Source organism: Microcebus murinus, chromosome 11 (assembly GCF_040939455.1).
Source record: "Microcebus murinus isolate Inina chromosome 11, M.murinus_Inina_mat1.0, whole genome shotgun sequence".
Lineage (NCBI taxonomy): Eukaryota > Metazoa > Chordata > Mammalia > Primates > Cheirogaleidae > Microcebus > Microcebus murinus.
In genome coordinates, this window is record NC_134114.1 from 58385228 (window position 1) to 58408618 (window position 23391).

Below are 23391 nucleotides of genomic sequence, written 5' to 3' on the forward strand. Positions count from 1 at the left end.
TGAGCTAGGCTGACGCCACGGCACTCACTCTAGCCTGGACAACAAAGCGAGACTCTGTCTCAAAAAATAAAAAAAAATAAAATTTTTATAGTGTTTTACCTTTTGTAGAAGTCATTCACATGCATTATACTCTTTTCCTTGTGAAAACTTTATGACATTGAAAAGATACTATTTTTATTACCTTCATGCTAATGAGAAATTATATCTAATGCTACAACTGCTTGCATTACCTTGGCTAATATGATGCTAAAAGAGGATTGGTAACTTGCTAGTAAGTGACAGAATCTGCATTTAGTTAGATTCAGTGTTCTTGACTGTGTTTTTAGTGGCTGTGTCTTTTGGACACTACCATGTTTGACATAGTTGTCTTGACTGGCCTTTGCATGTTTTTCCTGGTTGCTACTTTTCATAAGCAAATTATATATTTCCTCGAATGTAAATCCTTGCCAATTTAATAATTTTATTGTAGAACAATTTTTATATGCTAAGTTTCAGTTGTGACCAATTTTTCAGTAGTATTAACTATTTTGAGGCCCCTGTTCCCCACAAAGTTTTACTAGAATAAGTACACTACCTTGGGGAATACTTGTGGTGCCCAAGAGGACTTATGTAACTGTTTCATATGCTTCAGCTAAATTTGAAAACAAAGTATAAGCCAGAATTGGGGCTACTACTCCTGGGGAAAAAGTTGCATGAGTAGGTCATGGGGTCAGTGGAATCTGTTGCGCCATCACTGGCTACACTGTGTTGTTGTTTTGCTGGCAAAAAGAGCAGTTGTGCTGATAGTTGAGAGTTTTATGGTTGACATTTTTGAGGTTACAGAGTGGGTGCCAAACCATTTGTTGTTTTATATCCTTAGCCTGACAATCAGTGCATATAACCCATCATCAAGCAACAGATCTCCAGGCACCTTGTCTTCAGCACTTGAAAGGACTCACTGACAAATGTCAGAGATTTTTGTTTTTCTTAAGAGGAGCAAAGCTGAAAAAATTTTCAATGGCTAATCAAAAGAGCTAAGTCAGAATGTCCTGGAATATGATATTAAGATGGCGGCATTATTTCATGCCACTATGATTTCTATTATCCTTTGCTGCCTCGTTGTAAACTTTACTTTGATGGTTGTATTTCATAAGGTTTGTGTATTTATAAAAGTTTCAAAACTCTAGTAAAGTTAGACTCTAATTCATTTTAAAAGTGAGCAATATGTAGTGAAAGAATGACTTTTATTTTTGATTTCAAAATGTGTTTTACTGAGGGAACCTATGGCTCACTCAGAAACCATACCTTGTTGCTGTTTTAATTTTTACACAAGAATGTGCCTAAAGATTGGTTTAAAAAGTGAAGAGTAGAAATCATTCAGTAACAAACCAAATTTAGGAATGCTAAGCACATCAATTATTATTATTATTATATTTTTTTAGAGACAGGGTCTTGCTCTATTGCCCTGGCTAGAGTGCTGTGGCATCATCATAGCTCACGGCAACAACTTCAAACTCTTGGGCTTAAGTGATCTTCCTGCCTCAGCCACCTGAGCAGCTGGGACTACAAGCATGCACCATGTTGCCCAGCTAATTTTTCTATTTTTACTAGAGACAGGGTTTCACTCTTGCTCAGGCAGGTCTTAAGCTCCTGTGCTCAAGCAGTCCTCCTGCCTTAGTTTCCCAGAATGCTAGGATTACAGGCATGCACCACTGCACCCAGCCAGAACTTTAACTTTTTTCTTTTAATTTCAGAATATTATGGGGGCACAAATGTTTTGGTAACATGAATTGCTTTTGTACAGTTTGAGTCAAAGTTATAAGTGTACATCCACCCCTTTCCCTTCCCACCTGCTTGATTTCCATTGAATTTTACTTACATAATTTTTTATGGATTAGTTTGCTGGTTTTTGGAACACACCATCAAGCATGGGTCTTTTCCTTATCAGTAGGTTAAATAAGCTTCTGCTGTATCCCCTACATAGTCAGTGATGTCCTGGGTATGATTGTGCCAACTACGTGAAATCCATACAATGGAGGAACACTGTTTGGATGTTGTGGCAGTGGTCAGCCTAGGCTGTGTGGTTGTGTGGAAAGTGCCCTGGAATATCCACAAATAGGTGTCTTTATGGTGTCAATGATAGAGATCTTTTCCACAGAGATGGTTGGTGCCAGAAGTGGAGCTGAACACAGTGACTTCAGGAGCAAGCTACTTTACTAACCTTATCCTCAGCTTCCTTGCAGCTTCTTTGAATACTTTTGCTTAAGAAACTTGAAAATGGCTGAGTGCAGTAGCTCATGCCTGTAATCCTAGCACTCTGGGAGGCTTAGGCAGGAGGATCACTGGAGGTCAGGAGTACGAGACCAGCTTGAGCAAAGAGTAAGACCCTGTCTCTACTAAAAAAATAGAAAGAAATAAGCTGGACAACTAAAAATATATAGAAAAAATTAGCTGGGCATGGTGGCACATGCCTGTAGTCCCAGCTACTCGAGAGGCTGAGGCAGTAGGATTGCTTGAGCCCAGGACTTTGAGGTTGCTGTGAGCTAGGCTGATGCCACTGCACTATAGCCTGGGCAACAGAGTGAGACTCTGTCTCAAAAAAAAAAAAAAAAAGAAGAAACTTGAAAACATCCTGCCTTTGGCTCTTGGAACTTCATTTCATTGTAAAGCACTTTTCTTTCTGGTGTTCTCTTCTCTTGCTTCTCTTGCTTCTCTTGCTGACTTGACTTTACATCACATCTGAGCTTGGAAAATTAATCCCTTTCTTGCCTTTCTAATTATAATAATTACAAGAGATTATTATTCAGAAATTATATTGCAAATGTTTATTTTTATTTCTTCACTTTTGTTAAATGTATCATTTACTTGTGGCCAAAAAGCTGCTAAGTTTCCACACTTATGCAGACAACCCTCTATGGGGGTACCGGGAGGTCCTTCTGGATAAGAGTTGCTTTATGATACACTTAGAATTCAACTTTGCTCAGTTCAACCTAACTTCTTATTTTTGCATAATTTATTGTATCCTTTGTGGTTAATAGTTTTTTTAATATGTTCTGAGTTAGCATTAATCCATTTTATATATACTATTTATGATGTGCCTTATTAATTTAAATCATCCTCTCATCTTGACATTTATTTTCATCAAATAGTCTATCAATTTTATTTTCCTTATGAACTGTCTTCTAGAGCCTTCAGACCTGATCCAGTCTTGACTGGTTGCCCTCTATATTTGCTGTAGAGCTACCAACTTGGATTCCCTTTACTTCCCTTGAGTGGAATCTTCTGTTTTCTGTATTCCATGTCTTCTTCTTGGTTTATTCCATCATTTTGGTGGAGGACATCCTCTAGAACCTTCCTAAGAAAGGGTGTTAGAAGTAAAGTTTTTAAAACATGAATATCTGGAAATGGTTTTTTGCCCCTTACTTTCACAGTTTATTGATAGTTTGGCTGGGTATAAAATTTTAGGTTTTAGAGGATTTCATTATCTTCTACCTCTTCTGGTGAATTTTTCATTTCTTCAATCATAATTTAATTTCCAAGAATTTTTGTTGTTTTCTTTTTCTCTGAATGTTTCTTTTCTTTCAAATAGCCTCCTTATTTCATGGTTACAGTATCTTCTATTAATATTTTACTCTGTCTCCCCTCTCCCCTCTCCCTCTTTTTTGAGAGAGGGTCTTATACCAATGCCCAGGCTAGAGTGCAGTGACATGATCATAACTCACTGTAACCTGAAACTTCTGGGCTCAGGCAACCCTCCTGCCTCAGCTTCCTGAGTAGCTGGGACTATAGGCATGCACCGCCACTCCCAGCTAATCTTTCTTTCTTGTTTGCGTGCTTTCTTTCCTGTCTTTCCTTTCCTTTCTTCTTTTCTTTCCTTTCTTTTCCTTCTTCCCCTTCCCTCTTTCTTTTCTTTCTTTCTTGAAATGGGATCTTGCTATATTGCTCAGGCTGGTCTCAAATGCCTGGTCTCAAGTGATCTTCCTACTCAGCCTCCCAAAGTGCTAGAATTACAGGCATGAGCCCCCACACCAGAACTGCATGAGTTTTTTCTAATAAGATCCCAATTAATGGATATTTTTACCTTATTCATCTTTTTAATATTACAAACACTGCTACTATGCATGTTCAATGTACACATGTTTTTCACTACTTGTTTAAGTATTTTTTAGATAAATTCTTTAGTGGAATTGTTTATTCAAAGGATATGTGTACTTTTAAAAAATTAGGAAGAAATGCCAAGTTCTTCGAAAAGATTAGGCTTCTACTAATAGTATATAAAAATATTTTTTTCATCCTGTTTTATATAGTTTTTATCAAACTTTTAAATCTTTGACATTCTAATAAGTGAAAAATGCTATCTTGTGTTTTTAACTTGTTTGTCTTTGGTTATGTATGAAGTTAATCAAGTGGTTACTGGATGTTCTCTTTCAATGAGCTGTACATTCAGTTTGTTTAACCGTTCTTTGGATTATTCATCTTTTTGTGTATTTGTAACAGCCCATTATATTTGGAAGACTTTTGCTTTTTATCACTCATTTATCCTACAGATACTGTCCTTCACATTTTTTACTGTATTTTTGCCACATGGTCAATGTATTTTAAAATGAAAAGATACTAAGAAAGTATTGGTTTGATTATCCCTGGCTCACATTATTGTCTTTATAGCTTAAAAACACTATACAGTGTTTAACCTCATTTAGAAAATATCAGTGATACTTTATTTCAGCTAACTAGTTTAAATTAAAATTTTGCTTTATTCTGATCCTAGCTTTAAAAAGCTCACTAATTAAACTTCATTTTCATGTATGTTATGCTATTTAGAAAAAAAAAATTATTTTTCTATTTTCAGTGTTCTACTCAAGAGTTCTTCTTGATTGTCAAAACCCTGTATCATCTGAAGTCAGAACTTCAAGCATTAATACCTGCTGTTAATTCCCACATTCAGTCAGACTTGCTCCGGACAGTTATCTTAGAAATTCCAGAACTTCTAAGTCCAGTGGAGCATTACTTTAAAATACTTAATGAACAAGCTGCCAAGTAAGTACCAGACCCCATTTCTTCCTTTTCAGCAGTTAACATAATCCAGTACATTTGCCATTTGATGTGTGGATTCTTAATCTTTGCTAGAATAATGATAAAAGTTGAATGAGCACATATATAATTAGAAACATGATTGGATCCTAATAAAAGTTTTACATTACAGCTGAAAGTAACACTTAGGCTATAAAATTTAGGCAGTTCACCATCTAGAACAGATGTACTACTTCCCCAAGTATCAGTTGATGAAAACCCAGGCAAAGCCAAGTCATGGCGGTCTATTAACCCCTAAACAGGTGTCAGATGGCATCTTGTTCTCATTTCCTAGATATCTATAGATGGTCTGCCTTATATTTGGAATATGTCAAAGCAAAGTTATCCTTTAAAAGGTAGTCATTTCACAATGCATTGCAGAAAGAGATCTATGTAAAAGAAAAAAAGAGTTGACATTTACATTTGTTTTTGTTTTCTGAATAGGTAAATAACAAATACTTAATTTTATCTCTTGGTTTTACCATAGGAATCATGAACTTGAACTTGCAAAACAAAAAACAATACTAGGGTAATTTTGTCTATTCTCAGAGAAGTTAAGAAACCCATAAATTCTTAGTAGCAGAGCTGGAATTAGACCCATGTTTTCCTGACTTCTAGCCCTTTCATTTTCATCATATTACAAAAAATAATTGAAAACTGGTCTAATTAATATGATTCAATATATGTATTTGCATTTAAAAATTTTTTAGAATTGGGGATAAAACTGAACTATTCAAAGACCTTTCTGACTTCCCTTTAATAAAAAAGAGGAAGGATGAAATTCAAGAAGTTACCGACAAGATCCGAATACATTTGCAAGAAATACGGAAAATACTAAAAAATCCTTCTGCACAATATGTGACGGTGTCAGGACAGGAGGTAATGTCAAACATACTTTTATTTTGTGTTAGTTTTTCTCTAGTAGGAAAGCAATTTTAAAATGTAAATAAAAATCTGAGGATGTATTTTTTTGAAATGTTCTGTTTTGTTCCTTAGAAATATGTTGTAATAACTTGTTTTGATAAGAATTATTTTAATGATGGTCTTCTATTAGTTTCTTGGTAAAGTTATGCAACTTACTGTTACATGTGTTTTAGTGTTATTTGTTGAAGTTATATTATTAAAAAATCTCAATTATTTTGAATTGTAATTTATAGAGTTCATTTGTTCTAAATCCAAGAAATAAGAAGTTAGTGTTTGATCCTTGGCTTACAGATGATGAAATGATACATCTGTGCTGATTGGATCATCCAATGATTAAATGGCAGGGCTTCCTCCTGAAATTAAGGGTATAGCTGCTAAAAACAAACAAACAAACAACAACAGAAAACAAATCTACAGAGGGAAAACCTACATTTAAAGAGTCTTACATAAGATTATGGTGCTGTTTAGAACGTGTTTGGGGGGATGTGTACTTCTGTTTAAAGTTGGAAGTTCTCATTCCTGAATGAGAACCAGAAAAGGAAGAAGTGTGCTTTTTAAATGTGGTTGTACTTTTTAGTTCTATTCTGAATTTTGAGCTGTGCTACTGCTGTGTTATGTTTAATAAAATACAGAGATTCTAACTAAGAGAATTTGAGAAATTCTACTTCATTATAATAATAAATTAGGAAATTTATGAATTTCTATAGGATGAACATTTTATTTAGGATTTTAAAAAATAGATATTATGGTAGGGAAGAGTTTAATTTCAAATCGAATTTTAAAATATTTAAATTGCTTTGTGTATTTTACCAATAGATTATTGATTGTATGGTTATTTGAAATAAGCTCTACAGTAAATGATAATCATTATTAAATTGTTTATTAATTTTGTGCCATTTAATAGATTTAACCATTGGTTAAGTCAGCCTGTCTTTTGCACGAAAATTAATAAAATGTTATTCTCAGGTAGACATTTGACAATGCATTTTACATAGAGCTCTATATAACATAAAAATGATTTGACAATATTTATACTTATGTTTATCTTCTGAAAATGTGAACACCAAATATTTACTCATGTCTCTTATTTTAACCATGCAGTAATGACCTTGCAAAGTAAAAAATGACCTTAGGGCGACTATTCTGGCTATTTGTTGAAAATCAGATGATCAAAACTGCATTAATAACATTAATAAAAAGATATGTCATAGAAAAGTGACTGCTTGGTATGACAGTGGAGAAAACTAAGTGTCAGTGTCAGTTCTACCACTTACAACTGTGTGACCATGGAAGAGTCACCTCTATTGTGAGACTATTATGGAGACCAATTAAGTTAATATACGTGAAAGTGCTTTCTAATCGTAAAGTGCTATGTTTATGTTACATATAATAACAATAATAGGATTATTTAGCATTTATCAAGCATTTGTTAAAGTCCAGAATGGTGCTAAGTGCTTAACATATATTATTTTATTTTATTCTTATAACAACACAAAAAAAGGTTATTCCAATTTTGCTGAAAAGAAAACTGAGGTTTGGAGTAGTTAGGTGAGTCACCCAAGGTCAGAAGCCCAATTCTAGCCCAGGTGTGTCTGACCCCTAGTCTTTCTACCATATCATTATTTCATTCCATTCACAAATAACACAAGAGATTATCAACGCTATGGGTTTTATTTGGTAAAAATCAAGACCTTTTTATAGCTCATTCTATTCAAGCTAAAATAAAGTTTAAACCTTGGGAAGACAGTTCTGGATTCATTTGGTATTTTTAAAGTAAAAATGGGGAGAAATTATCAGGAATTCATAAGAGATAGTATATTGGTTATTCATTTTGAGTATGGCATTGAGATTTAAGAAAAATATAGAATGGAAATCAAGTAATTATAAACAATTAGGAAGAAGATGAATTATATTCTTATTCATTCTTTATGTCTTTATTAGGTTAAGTTGTTGGGTTTGAGGAAAATTTCTTAGTTTTTAACAGTAGGATGGATTCTTGTTGGGTTTTAACAACCTCCCTTAGGATATTAGTAGTACATTAGTACAGAATTGCTTTCATAAAATATTTTGGAGAGCTAGTGATTATATTCATTTGAACATCTTTATAATCAAATTCTGTTTTAAAAAAATGGTCTAAAGATATCACCAGATTATTTAGAGATAGTTGAAAGACTAAGAACAGACTATGTCAGATGTGATTACCTCTGAAAAGTGAGGGAGGCAAGGAGGAAAACCCTTATTTTATGTTTATATGTTTTGTGTTCTGTCTGAATTTTTGTTTCTATACATATGACTTTTGTGACAATTTTAAAAAACGTATTATAGCAGACCCATGTGATAGTACATGGATCTTGTTATTACTAAAATTAGACAGATAAATATGCGAGGCTGTCAAGCCAGTGTTACTTTTGACAACATTCATTTTTCATCTCTGTTTCCAGCTTTTATTTATTTATTTATTTATTTATGAATGAATGAATGAATGAATGAATGAATGACAGAGTCTCGCTTTGTTGCCCAGGCTAGAGTGCTGTGGGCGTCAGCCTAGCTCACAGCAACCTCAAACTCCTGGGCTCAAGCAATCCTTCTGCCTCAGCCTCCCGAGTAGCTGGAACTACAGGCACGTACCACCATGCCCGGCTAATTTTTTCTATATAAGTTGGCCAGTTAATTTCTTTCTGTTTATAGTAGAGACAGGGTCTTGCTCTTGCTCAGGCTGGTTTCAAACTCCTGACCTCGAGCAATCCACCTGCCTCGGCTTCCCAGAGCGCTACTCGGTATACTAAGCCTTATTGTGTGGTGCCTTATTGTCTCTGACTCTAAAAGTATTGCTTATCAGAAACTAATGAAAGCAGAAACTTATATAATTTTACATACTTCACTGCTTCTGTGACAGTCTCTATAATATTTTATGAATATTGACAATTATCTCTTAACCTTCAATCAAATATGGAATGGATATGGGGTGATATTTAGACTGGGGGCTGTATTGATAAATATTATTCTTAAGGGAAAGGAAGAAATATTGGGGAAAATCTTTAGAGAAAATTTTATTAACTTACAGCACACTGTGTATCCAGAATCTGTTTAGTATGTTTAAAACATTCTGTTAAATCTTCAATATAAAAATATTTGAAAATTCTTAAGAGCAAGAAAGAAAAGTGGGGAGCAGAGGAATGGGTCAAGCATGGTGCTGGAGAAAACACAGAGCAGTTTCTGGGGTGAGTTACGAATTTCAACAAACCTAGCACTGATGCCAGCCCCATGATACCACAGGCTATGTAGATTGAGTAACAATATCTGACATTTAACCAAGACAGAATTGGGTCCTAGGAAAAGAGTATGGGAGATTGCGATAATGAATCAAGGCAGCCTTCTCACATTAACACCTAGGAAACAAAGTCAGGAACTGTAGAGCAGGAAAAGTTGTTATGAGAGCTATCTAAGACTTCTGGAATATATGCGCTTTTCCAATGTTGGTTTTCTTCAGCAATAAAATCCTTGAACGGAAGGCCTGCCTGCTCATTGTTAGAATGTTTGAAAAATTTGCTATCACATAGCCAGTGTAGAAGAGAAAAAAGCTAGCTGATGACAGCTCTGAGGAGGAACACAGGCTGCAAACCTGAGGACTGCTGAAAGAGAAAAGAGGACACACAGGACCAACACTTCCCTGAGGATGTGACTGCAGGAGGCTAGCAAGCAGGAGTTCCATGTGTGCCTTCTGACTCCCACTTGATTTTCCAGCCTGTATTGGCTCTAAATATGGCAGCTTATTATAGTGATTGTGGTTCCTAGAGTAGACTTTTGGTACTTGCACTGTTCCCAAGGTGCTCCTTGTTATTGTTGGCTTCTTTTCAAAACTCCTGGAGCTCTGCGTTAGTCATTATGGATCGATCTGGATGTGTCCTTCCCAAATATCAGTGATCCAGTGTGTTCCGGTATTTTGCTGTTTGCCTTTGGCATAGCTCTTCCGAGAATTAGTTTATAAAAAGGCCAACGTGTCTTTTCATAGAACATTTTAAAATAGCAAGATTATTTAGCATAGTTTAAAAGTGGTTTTATCTTTCCCAGTAATGATTTTTATATTCGAGTTTTTGTAGCCAAAGGGGGCTTTTTTAGCCTTAACTATTTAACTGGGCATGGTAGATTTGAAATCGTATTAATTCCTCTTTATACAGAAAGACATCATTAGTTCAAAAATTTTTGCTAAGGATAAGAATTCTTAAGATTAGCCATTAATTCTTATACTGATTCATGTAAAAGCTACAGTGTTTTTGTTAATGGAAAAATAAATGCAAGAGCCAGGTTGATAACTGTTAATATGATTATTATAAATACCAGAAGTTATATGCATATCATAAAACTGATAAATGTGAAAAGTTCTTGTAGCTATCTTAAAATTAATGACAACCACAGAGTTTCTGGGTTCCATTCTATACAAAATAGGTTTTAAAAACTTTATTTAAATAGAACATTGGATTTGATTGTAATAATACAGGAATGAAAGCACACCAAGAAGGGATGATATATGATTAATACTGAAAATGAAAGGTGCAATAGAAGAACTTGACTTCACTTGCTTCCTGGCTGATTTCAGAGAAGCTTGCTTACAGAACACAGATGGATCTATAAAGATACGGTTTGCATGAGTGAAAACTTAAAACTCATATGGGAAGGAATATTTTCCTTTCTTAGTAGTTGGGAAAGTCAGTGCTTTCTTTATGAGGATACTTCTAGACGATTTAGGTTCCTTGGGTAAAGACTATTATAAAAAATCTTTTCACAGTAGAGGAGGGACCATATCTCAAACTGGTATAACATCTAGTAATTGAACATTTTAAAATTTTATATACTTAGAAATTCAATCTTGTTTGAGTAATAGAATTCTTAAGATAATTAGAAATAAATGAAAGAGGTTATTAATGAAAAATATCATCATTCATATTATGCACATAACACTATTATCCACATTAAAGGCCCACGTTATATCCTTTATTACAAACTTTTTGATCCATACAAATTTTACTTTATCCCAAGTATTGAAATCCTAATTAATATTTGGCTGTATTGACATACATAAAGTCTCTGAAGAACAATACTGGATTTATTTTGAATGTTTAGAACAATATATACTAAATTCTTATACCACAATTTTGAGACAGCTTTAAATATAATATTCATCTAAATATCTGTTTATTTATGTTTATTTTAGTTCATGATTGAAATAAAGAACTCTGCTATATCTTGCATACCAACCGATTGGGTTAAGGTTGGAAGGTAGGTTTCAAAATAATTTTTTTCTTATAATATAAACTATAATGACATCTGTATACCTATGTAGTGTTGGATTGATAATAGCCACATTCTTGAAATTAAAAGCAATTCTCCTCCTTTGGTTTTCCTATGGAACTTTTAACCAAAGAGATAATTATTTTTAACTCTTTTTTATTGATCTTAAGAAAACATTTTTCAGAAGTATATCTTATTTGTATACATTTGTTGTTTTATAAATTATTGTTTTATTCTTAATTGCTCAGAGTACACATGGGGAAAAAGTTGAGGAACCTTCAATTGTAAAATTAGTTTAGTTGCTTGAACATCTTAATGAATGCTATGCCTGACATTTCTTTTAAGAAACTGAAATTTCATTTTCTACCTCATTAAGCTCCACATTTTTTTATTCATAATGCTTTCCTTGGCACATAATTATCATAGTTCTTTATATCTTTTTTTGTAATTATATCTTTTTTTCATGAAATGATGAAAACAAATTAGTCAAAAACAAAATTAGAGAACTACATTGAGACTCTGCCTTTTTTCCTTGGTTAGGCATTGATCACCAAGAAGGGACTCATTTAAAGAAATGGTTTAGGGAAGTATAAACTTCTGTGAGTAGTATCCTTTTTGGAATATTTATTAGTACTGTTATTAATAAGTTTGCTTATGAATATGAGATGAAAATGTTACATTTGCCTAAGATAGGAGAAGAGGGACTAGTAGCTGGTGATGATGTGAAGGAACTCTGTGTTGAGGATGAAGAAAAATTGTGACATGTGAATGATGATTAATTTATTATTTTAATTAAAAAAGAAAACTATTATCCATTGCCAAGGCATCGGATGTTGAAGGCACAGGCATGTGTTTCTTTAGCTGTAATACCATCATTTTTTTTTTTTCCTGTGTGACCAGAAGCTGTACTTTAAATTTCAGTATTGTTTTCCAGGGGATGTTGTTTTCTCTCTTTGCAGACATTCTTTCCTTTTGTTTTGTCCTATAGTATAGCTAATGAATGGAAATATCCTTTATGAAGAGAAATTACCCAAAATCATGTTAATCCATCAATAACAATAACTGAAATGTCACACTAAATGAGTTTTGCCAGAAAAGAAAGCTATAAAAAATATATTGGCATAGAAATCTAGATGGTGTAGTTTAAAAGCAACAAGCAAAGCATAAATCATTGTCACCATCTTTTGAACTTTCAATAATGTACACTGAATGAACAAATAAGATGGTTTAGGGAAGGTTCATTGCAGTTTTTTATCTGTTGTTTGGCTATCAGGACCTTGACAGGGTTAGAACATCATCTGTCAGATTTTAAATATAAAGGCCCAACCCTAATCCAGTAACTTGCCAAATTAAAAGATAATAGTGACAGTGTATTATAGGAGTAGGGGAGCAGACAAAAGAGCAGAGTGCACCCTGCTCTTCTGCTGAAAGACCCATCATGATAATAGATAGCCTCAACAGCAATAGTAGCCACTGCTGCCGCCACCACCACCGCACAACTAATTTTTATTGAGTACTCACAACATAGGTACTCTGCTAAGCATTATCTGTTTGACCCTTTTAGCAGTACCTATGAGGTAGATACTACTATCCCTATTTTATAGATGAGGAAAGTGGTGTTTAGAGAAGGTTAGTTCCATTTGCCCAAAGTCACATAGCTAGTAAGTAAGTGGAAGGGTCAGAGGCTTTGCCTAGACTCTCTGACTGGGGACCCACAGCATTACTCATGTGCTGTACAGTCTCTGGACCAAAAGAGCAGAAATGGTGCTCAGGCCCAGGTGAGGAGCATGTGGCGCTTCTTCCCACCCAGGACCACTGTGACTCTATAATCCTGAAGATCTCTTCTTTGATTGCCTCTTTAATTAATGCATTGCTGTTCTTTGTAATGCCTTTTATTTTTCTTTTTTCACTGAAATACTTCAATCATACAGAAAAATGTAAAATATAAAGAATAATATAACTCTTCACTGATGTATCTACTTGCCAGCTTTGTCACACTTTATTTTGCCATATTTGCTTCTGATTTTTTTTTAAAAAGCATTTTCATTTATTATAACTTAAAGAAAAAAGCTTTTTGCCTATGAATTAAAAATCCTAAACTCTGACTGTGGCATATGGATATAATTTGAAATGCATTTAAAAAGCTTTCTGAACATAATCATATACTTTGGAATCAGTAGAGTTCAGGACCGTAATTAAAGAATGTTCTCTGTTTACAGCTATTTCCTTTCAAGGTTCATCAGAGAATAGTAAATAACTACTTTAAATTTCTGAAGTGATGGCATTACTGATTTCTTACTAACCTTGATTTCCTCTTTATGTTTTTTCCCCTCTTCTAGCACAAAAGCTGTGAGCCGCTTTCACTCTCCTTTTATTGTAGAAAATTACAGACATCTGAATCAGCTCCGCGAGCAGCTAGTCCTTGACTGCAGTGCTGAATGGCTTGATTTTATAGAGTGAGTTTACAATGAAAAATATAATCTGACTTTTTGCTATGAGAAATAGACCGGAAAATCTTTCCATCAAAAAGAAAAGTAGAGATTACTTCTTGTGACCTGCCTTAAAATAGTTGAGTACATGTGTTCTCTGATTTGGTTTTTAATCCATTGAAATGTAAGCTCATCTTAGTCTTTGGTTTGAGACCAAACATACTTTATTGTTACTGTATTAACATTTACTACTAAGGATGCTTAGTAGAGTCACTTTTAAAAATTTTACCTTGGACTTTACCTTTCTTACATCAAAGCTAAACATCTTTTTCAGAATTGGACAAGTATGGGTTATTTTGTTTTTTATCTCCATTTAATTAAATTTTTTTTTACATGCTGTATATTTTCCCCCTAACTTTTTATTTTGCAATTTAAAAAATCTACTGAAAGTTGAAATGACTGCCTATATGCCCTTCACCTAGGTTTATATAATGTTAACATTTTGCCACATTTATTTTTCTATTTTATTTTATTTTTCTGAACCCTGTGGAAGAAAGTTTTAGACATCATGACACTTTACCACTAAATATTTAAGCATACATATGTTAAAAATAAGGATAATCTACTATACAATCTTAATACCATTATCACATCTTAGATAAATTAATATTAATATTAAGAATATATTTGAATCCTGAATTTCCTCAATGTTCCCCCTCAGATTTTTGAATGGAAGATCCAATCAACTTTTAAACGTTGCATTTGGTTATTATGTTTCCTTAGTCTGTTTGAATCTAGAATAGTCTGCCACATTTTTAATTTTTATAACATGGGATTTTTTTGAAGAGTCCTTGTCATTGTCTAAAAGAGTGTCTCACATTTCGGATTTATGGCTAGTTATGTGTTCATACTGACAGTTTTAAATCAGTGGTGTGCTAGCAAATGGTTAACAGCCAGGGCCCTGGGAAGAACAGTAATATTTGTAAAGTTTACTGATTTCTCAAGTGTAAATACTCCCACCATGGCTGACTTCAAGCTACCACTGGACTGGAGTTGGGAAGAGATGTGCACAGTTAATTTTCATGAGTCCGTAGGAGCCAGCTCCAGGCCACCATTGGTCTAAGTATTTATATTTAAACTCATTATTTCTGACATGAGTCCTGTGAGGTTAAGTATTATTATCATATACAGTTTACAAACAAGTAAAGTGAGAGGCAGAAATAAGAAGCAGGTCTTATAAGGATAAGGATTGGGGCCCAGATTCAACCCAGGTCATCTGGCAGTCAGGTGAGTGCCCTTTCCATCAGGCTGTGTAGAGGCTGCCCACAGTGAATCTACAGGCATCATTCTAAACACAGATCTCTCTGTTGGTTTCTCTCCTTAAAAACTTAAACAGTAAATATTCAGTGAGGTCCTTCAGGGAGCTTTATTTCATTTCATGTAACCAACCTGACAAGTGAAATAAAAATATTAAGTGAGAATTTTTAAAAGGTAGTAAGTAGATATTAAACTCTCCTTGCCTAGAGGAGTCTTGAATTATAAGACCAGGAAGAGATTCTGATTTACTTATCCTGGATCTTTAGAGATATTTTGACACACAGTCTTTAATTCGGGGATGGAAATGTTCTCGCTTCAGTTTCTTTTCCATCTCACTTTCACTTGTCGCTTTACCATTTTAAGGGTTTTGGGGCCTTTGAGTCTTTCGGTTCTCCTGACTTTTTCTTTAATATTATCACCAAGAACACACAAATTGGACTAAAATTACACCTTTCAAGCTTCAAGGACCATAGTCTAGAAGGGTCCTGGGATTTGGTAAGATACTTCCATGTTTGCTTTATTCATAGAATGCATGACTTCATAATCTAGAGATGATTTAAAATATTTGGGAGGCTGTACATAGGTTATATGCAAATGCTACACCATTTTATGTAAGGGATTTGAGCGTCCAAGGCTTTTGGCATCCTCGGGGTTTTGGAACTAATGGATACTGAAGGATGACTGTACATGATTTCAGAAGTTCTTATAGTGTACATTTATTACTGTCAAAATAAGAAAAATATATTAAAGTTCTTATCCATAAAAAGAATATTGGTTGAAATTTAGCTAGAGAGTTTGTAGCTAGAGCCCCTACTTGAGAGCAGCACTGATTGTTATGTATGCTATTTATTAAGGTGCCAGATGGTTTGAATATGATGTCATTAAAAAATGATTAACCTCAATGAACCTGACATCAGGGGATTGAATACCAGCCATATAAATATATTTGTCTCCTTATTGAGGTACTGACTGTTGTGCATTAGTCATATTACTTTTGGTCAAAATGTTGCAAGAAATCAAGGCACTGCTGTGGATGAAATCCTCTCTGAAAAAGAGATTTTTTTGTGGTCTAGAAGATGGGCTGTGGATAATCTTCTCAATTACAAATTATTTAAAAATTTAATTGTGATATCTCATATAATTAAAAAAATTTTAGAAATGCATTTACAAATGAAAAATTTTCCATTTTTATTAACTTCAGATGTCTTTGAACACCACTTGATGGTAAACTTCTAGTTATAACAACTTTAGAACCCAAGAGTCTTCATTTGCTTCCCATAGATCCAACAGTATCTTTTGGCCAGAGATTAAATCACAGTGCTTTGACTTTACTCTTAAGTTAGTTGGTGTCATAGTGATAAAGTTGCATGTTGTTATGACATAAACCCAGTCTATCAGATTATTATCTGAATTGCCCATTTTCTGTCATTTTTGTAAGTGGGGATAATTTCTTTGAAGTTTGGCAAGGTGTAACAAATGGACAAAGACCAAAAGGTCAAGCAAGGTTTCTTCAAGTTATGATGATGTTATAGGTTTATGATAGTTTTTCATTTTATTTATACCATGGAGATGAGAAAGAACATTGTTGTCCATATCAAAATAATTACCATATACCTCCCTGCTTTTTTGTTTTATTAACTGAGATGGTACCCAATGAGAGCTATGTTACTCATTTCCATCCTGAAAATTAGAAGATCATCAGTTACCCTCTAACTCTGGCTGCAGAGGAGTAGCAAATTAGGGTCTTGGTGGCTTGGATAGGACCTGTGAAGGAGAGAATGAGAGTGAGAAAAAAATTGGCCATTTTTTAGTACCAAAGTGTTTTGTTACTCATGTCCAGAAAAGCAAGGGCAGAAACATCAAATATGGCTGCTTTCTGGCAAAAGAGAAGGTGCCAGGATGGGAAGACAGGATGTGTCAGTAATTAGAATAGGGACAGCATACACCACAGTGCAAGAGGTCAGTGAATGGTATCGAAGCCACATTAGGAGTGACAAGGCATAGTTAGGTCCTTGCAACATGTGGCATCTTCAAAGTTCAGAAGCATTTTAAAGTGGCAGCTGGGGGCTACTTGTCTGATGCCAGGGGTCCATCCCCTTTGTGTTTGTGGTTTTGCACATACTCTAATATTATTAGTGGGAATGTATTGTATTGATGAACTTTGATTCAGTGAGAAATAGGTAGATTATATTGATTATGCTCCGCTTAGATACAGAAGTATAAACTATACTGTGAATATTTTTCAATTTATAAATAGTTAACACAGAAATAAAGCTGCGTAATTAAAATATTGTTTCTAGTATATGGAAAATGTCATTTCCATAGAATATCTTATTCTAATAATACTAGAAAAATTGCACTTCTAAAAAGATCATAGTGATTGTATAGGAATAGCTGGTCATCTTAATAGCTTAATCTGTGTATCTCTTTCAAGCTAGGAAGCACTCTAAGACCTTTGGATTTCAGTAGCAAACAGACTCAATATTTCTGAAACCCACACTACAATAGAGAAATATTTTTAAAGAGAGGTATTTAACTTTTTTGTCTTTCTTTTTGGATCCTCTTTAGAAGGATGAAGGAACACTGGAGCTACATTTTTTTTTAATTGTAGAAAGCAGGCAACTTACAACTATTTCATTTGTATGTATGTACAAAAATAAGGAAAGATGCTACTAGGAGTCTGTTAAATTGCAGTGTGAAGCAGGGTGATATAAAGAGGTCTACTGTTTGAATCTAGGCTCTACTGTTTAATAGCTATGTGCTGTTAAACACATAGCTGATGGCTTTAGGCCTAATTGCTTCTTCTCTCTGAACTTCATTTGTAAAACTTAAGTAATGAAGACCCACCATGAGAAACAATATAGTGCTTCTTCATAGTCTTTGGTTGGTAAAAGTTGGTTTTCCCTTTGGCTTTCCTTTTGGACCTGTTTACAGTTAATTTGGTTATCATTATATTCCCTCAAATATTTTCCAGTCTTTGAAGAATTTGTGACTTACCACCACTTACATTTAAAAAATTTTTTAATTGAACAAAGTCTTGGAATCTCTCTTGGAGCCAGAGCAGTTATTGTAAGGTTTTAAGCTCAGTTGTTTATTTTCTCTTTACTTAAAAAGATATACTGAGCATTTTAAAAAATTAAGTTTTGAGTCCTTTTTCTAGTTTAAATACGTATAGTTCAAGCATCCACAATTGATCACTATGTACAAATGTCCACAGTTTATATAATATTGCACACATTGACATAAAATACTATGATATAAGATAATGGGATTATTTAAGCAAAAAGAAAAAAGAAGAAAAAGCATGCATTCCTGTACTTTTTCTGAGTAAGTCTTTTAAGCTTTTAGATCACTGGGTGTTATAGTTTTAATTAACCAAAGATTTGAGGCAATGACTATTATCTTTTTTAAAACTAATATTTAATTTTTATAAACATTAATAAGATAACTGGAGATAAGTTGAAAAGTGTCTTTTTTCTTGCTTGTCTTAAACAACTATTTATTACAGTGTTTATTCTGTGCCAATATTATGAACTAGTTGTTAGGTGTACAATGGGATAGATCAGACAGATGTGCGCTTGGCTTCAGGAAGCTTCTAGTTCAGTATGAGAGAAAGGTGTTGAAACTCTTATTCCCAGTTTGGATGATGCTATGATGGAGAAGCATAAAGGGAAGCTCACCCATCTTAGTGTAGTTCATGATGTTATTGGAACTAAATGAGAATGATTGCTATATTTGTTTTAATTATGCCTAAACTGTTAGGTATGCCTGGTAATTTTGTGTATACTTATATTAGCTGGTAAAGTGATTGCTTGTTGTATAGCTTTTATAGGACAAGAAATCAATGTACTTACCTATTTGTTGTTGCTGTCACTTCTATAGGAAGTTCAGTGAACATTATCACTCATTATGTAAAGCAACGCATCACCTAGCAACTGTTGACTGCATTTTCTCCCTGGCCAAGGTCGCTAAGCAAGGAGATTACTGCAGGTAAATATATTTTTTATTTCCCCCCTTTATCAATGATTTAGATAAGATGGTATTATTCAATTAACTGTAGTCTTTGTTATAAAATATAATTATTCAATTATGTTAGACTCTTGGTAAAGCTGAATATCGTATCCATATAGCTTGATTTGAAAATTAACAAATTCCTTTCCTGCTTGTTCTATTACTGAATATATAATGAAAGCAGATGTTAAAGTTTACATGGATGACATTTTTATAAAGTTTGAATACTGCTTTCATTTGTTAGCTTTGACTTGAACACTTTTATAATTATAAAAGCTTGATTAGGCAAGAAAGGACTGAGCGAGGTGGGGAGTGCTTTTCTGTGATCTTTTCCTGTTCCTCTTGTTGAAAGCCCAAATTCATCCCATTGTTCTTTAAACTCTAAACATCCCAACATGGAATGTTTGTTCTTCTTTTCATAGAAAATGTTAGTGTCAAATGGCTCTAATTCAAATCTTAGCTGTAGCTTTTAGACAAGTTGCATGTCTTCAAAAAGCTTGTCTTTTCATACACTTAAAAATTCAGAGACTATTTAGCTCACTGGCTTACTGTGAGGACCAAAAAGAAAGCATTTAAGTGATATTGCCTGACAACCTATGGCCCACAGAGTGCATCAGATCTATGTTTTGCTGTTCATACTTCTTTTTTATCTTGGTTTCCTCTCTAGTTTGGGCCCAATATCTTTTCTAAAATATACATGGCTTTTGTACCTAGCATAGTACCCAGTAGATAGTGGATATTTTTAAAAGCTTGTTTAATGTACAGCATTTCTTTATTTGGAAGAGAAGAGATGGAGGAATTGGCTACGTCATAATGGTCCCTAAACGTACTGTTTGCTGTTTTGTTTCATTTTATCTTGCTATCCATTCGTGTTGAACAACAGTCTTGTTTAAAATAGATTCTTTGCATTTTCATTATTGTCCAGTTTCTTGTCACATAAGAGGGCTTCAACCACATACAGATTTGCCCCATTAGTTACCTATAGACATTTTATTTATTTATTTTTATTGAGGTAAAATATATATACATAATTTACCATCATTACTATTTTTAAGTGTACAATTCAGTGGTAATAAATATATTTATATTCTTTTTTTTTGGTCTTCATGTGCCCCTCTCCCCCCACCACCATTTTCCTTCCAGACCTCTGGTAACTACCATCTACTCTGTACCTCCTTTTAGCTCCCACCTATGAGTGAGAACATGCAGTATTTGTCTTTCTGTTCTTGGCTTATTTCACTTAACATAATGGCTTCCAGTTCCATCCAGGTTACTGCAAATGACAGGATTTCATTTTTTTAATGGCTGAATAATATCTATTGTATATATTAGATAAATGTTCTTTATTTATGTTTATGGGCAGTTAGGTTGATTCCATATTTGGCTGTTGTGAATGGTGCTGCAATAAACATGGGAACGGAGATACCTCTGAAATATTGATGTCCTTTCTTTTGGATATATACCCTAGTGGGAATGCTGGATCATATAGTAGTTCTGTTTTTAGTTTTTTGGGGAATCTCCATACTGTTCTCCCTAGTGGCTATACTAATTTACATTCCCAGCAACAGTGTATGAGAGTTCCCCTTTTTCCACATCCTTAGCAGTGTTTTGTTATTGGCTGTCTTTTTGATACAAGTGATTTTAACTAGGGTGAGATGATATCTCATTGTAGTTTTGATTGCTATTTCTTGGATTAGTGATTTTGAGCATTTTTTTCATATACCTATTGGCCATTTGTATGTCCTTTTTAAAAAATATATGTATTTCAATAGATTTTGAGGGTACAAATGGTCTTTTGTTATGTAGATGAATTGTATAGTGGTGAAGTCAGGGCTTTTAGTGTACCCATCACCCAAATAGTGTCCACTGTACCCAGTAGGTAATTTTTCATCTCTCATCCCCATCCCACTTTCCCCCTGTCTGAGTCTCTAATGTCCATTATATTATAGATGGGTATGACCTTGCATACCTGTCACTTAGCTCCCACTTGTAAGTGAGAACACGCAGTATTTGCTTTTACGTTTCTCAGATACTTCACTTAGGATAATGGCCTCCAGTTCCATCCAAGTTGTTGCAGAAGACATTATTTCATTCTTTTTTTTATGGCTGAGTAGTAGTTCATGGTATGTGTTTGTGTGCATATGTGTGTGTATGTATATATCACATTTTCTTTATCCAGTCATCTGTTGATGGGCACTTAGGTTGATTCCATATCTTAGTGATTATGAATTGTGCTGTGATAAACTTTTTGATATAATGATTTCTTTTCCTCTGGATAGATAGATACCCAGTAGTGGGATTACTGGATCAAATAGTAGGCCTACTTTTAGTTCTTTGAGGAATCTCCATACTGTTTTTCCATAGAGGTTATACTCATTCTGAAAGAGTTACTTTTATCAGACATGTCAGGACAGTAACAATGTAGCATCATTTTATACAAATCAGGGGTTGAGGTGATTCAAAGGTGAGCTACACTTTCTACTTCATAAACATTCTTATGCTGGTGTATAGGCCCTTGGTGTCTTATTCCAGAGCAAACTGTCCATAGCACTCAGCCTCAGCTATTCCCTCAGAAATTAGCAAACACCCACAGGGGAAAACTGACTCCTTCCTGGGCCCCTGTCCCACCCAGATCCTCGCCTGATAATCTTATTAGTTAACAGGTACCTTTGGGTAGCTTTTTTCTGTATGTTGTCCAACTTTTCTGTTTTTCCTCAGTAGGAGGATTGTTTCTAATCATCTAGGCCATCAGTAAGACATTTAGGAAATATTTCTCATGCTAAAAAATTTTCCAAATTGGATATCATATATTTTATATTAAGAAAAATCTATCTGAAAAATATCTAAGTGAATCAAACCATAGCCTTTTGGTAATCTCATCAGTCTCTTTTTTGACAAAAATAAAATTGAATGTAAATAGCCATGAAATAGGAAACTAATATCTGAAATACATTTTAAACTAGTATATACATACATGAAATTTACATGTATTTTTCTTAGATTTCCAGCTTTTAAAAAAACTTTAATGCATTTGAGCTATTGCAGTTCAAATTGATTATTTGGTTTCATAATTGCATCTTTTCTTTCCAAATGCTTGTAGGATATCTTATTCACTGTAGTCTAAACCTTTAGGCAGAAGTTCTTATCAATATTATACTGTTTTACTAATGTAGATTATGTTCTGTTTCTCTGGGGCAGTTAAAAGAGAGATGCAGTTTTAAAATACAAAATAAAATACAAAATAAAATAAATACAAAATAAATATAAAATAAATACAAAATAAAATAAATTTGTTTAAATAAATTTGTTTAAAATTTGTTTAAAATAAATTTGTTCAAGTTCAAATGTTTTATTCTTCCCAAGAAGTATCTAGATTTCCTTAGTTCTTTTTCCTTCACTGCCGTAAGATACCATCATGTTTTTCATATTTTTTTTGCTATGACTAGTCATTCCATCCTCATATATCATCCCAGCTCTGTGAATTATCCTTCGCTTCTGACTACCAGGGAGTGTTTTGTCAATTATATAATTTTGATAGCAACAGAATAAGTCAGTGTAAATTTTAGCACAGAACAAGTCACTCAGTTTTATTCTAAGGTAAAAAGCTTCCCGGGAAGTCATATCAATGTCATGAATATAATATATTGATTTCACTTGGCAGAGCACCTATGATTTTATTTTAAAATTGATATCACTTATAAATGCTTTTTTAGTAAATTCATAACTCACCTAGATAAGAATTCTGTCTTCAGAATTATACTCTAAAATCCCAAAGCTATCCTTTTCTTGTAATTTTAAGTGTCTCTCTCCAACATATGATTACAAATTATTTACTCAGGAGATACTGTAGTCGCTTTCTTTGAAAAATGTGAGAGTACATTCTTGGAATTTTATCAGCCAGGTATATTGAAGAAGAAGAATTTAAGTGTTTAACATTCCTTGGTGTTATGAGTAAGTTCAGAAATGTGTTTCTATGTGAAAGTTCTGAGTCAACTCGAGGAGGTCATTGGTAGGATTCTGAAAAAGACCAACAAATGGCCAAAAAACTGGTAAGAAGATGTTCAATCTTAGTAATCAATGAGTACAAATTAAAACAGTGGTATAACACTGTTGACCCATCACATTGTCAAAAATTAAAAAGTTTTATAATACCAACTCTAGGTGAAGGCATGAAAAAATCAGCATTCACATCTTGCTTGTGGGAAGGTGAATTGGTATAGCTGCTCTTATCTATTAAAATAAAAATATAGGCATACCCTATGACTTAGAAATTCCGCTTCAAGAATTTCCTCTAGCTCAGGGAAGCACTTGGGCATGTACATGTGGAGGTATATATAAGGTTATTCATTGCAACATTGTTTATAACAGTAAA

General features: G+C 33.8%; 1 protein-coding gene across 2 annotated transcripts in view; it reads left to right on the top strand.

The window, feature by feature from the left end:
• The window catches only part of MSH3 (mutS homolog 3), a 181933-nt gene that overhangs the window by 98433 nt on the left and 60109 nt on the right, over positions 1-23391 (top strand). For both annotated transcript variants that reach the window (XM_020290125.2, XM_020290126.2), the window contains exons 14-18: positions 4829-5016; positions 5760-5928; positions 11186-11250; positions 13602-13718; positions 18891-18998. In XM_020290125.2, coding sequence (XP_020145714.2) covers positions 4829-5016; positions 5760-5928; positions 11186-11250; positions 13602-13718; positions 18891-18998 — 647 coding nt within the window. The remainder of the gene's footprint in view (positions 1-4828; positions 5017-5759; positions 5929-11185; positions 11251-13601; positions 13719-18890; positions 18999-23391) is intronic.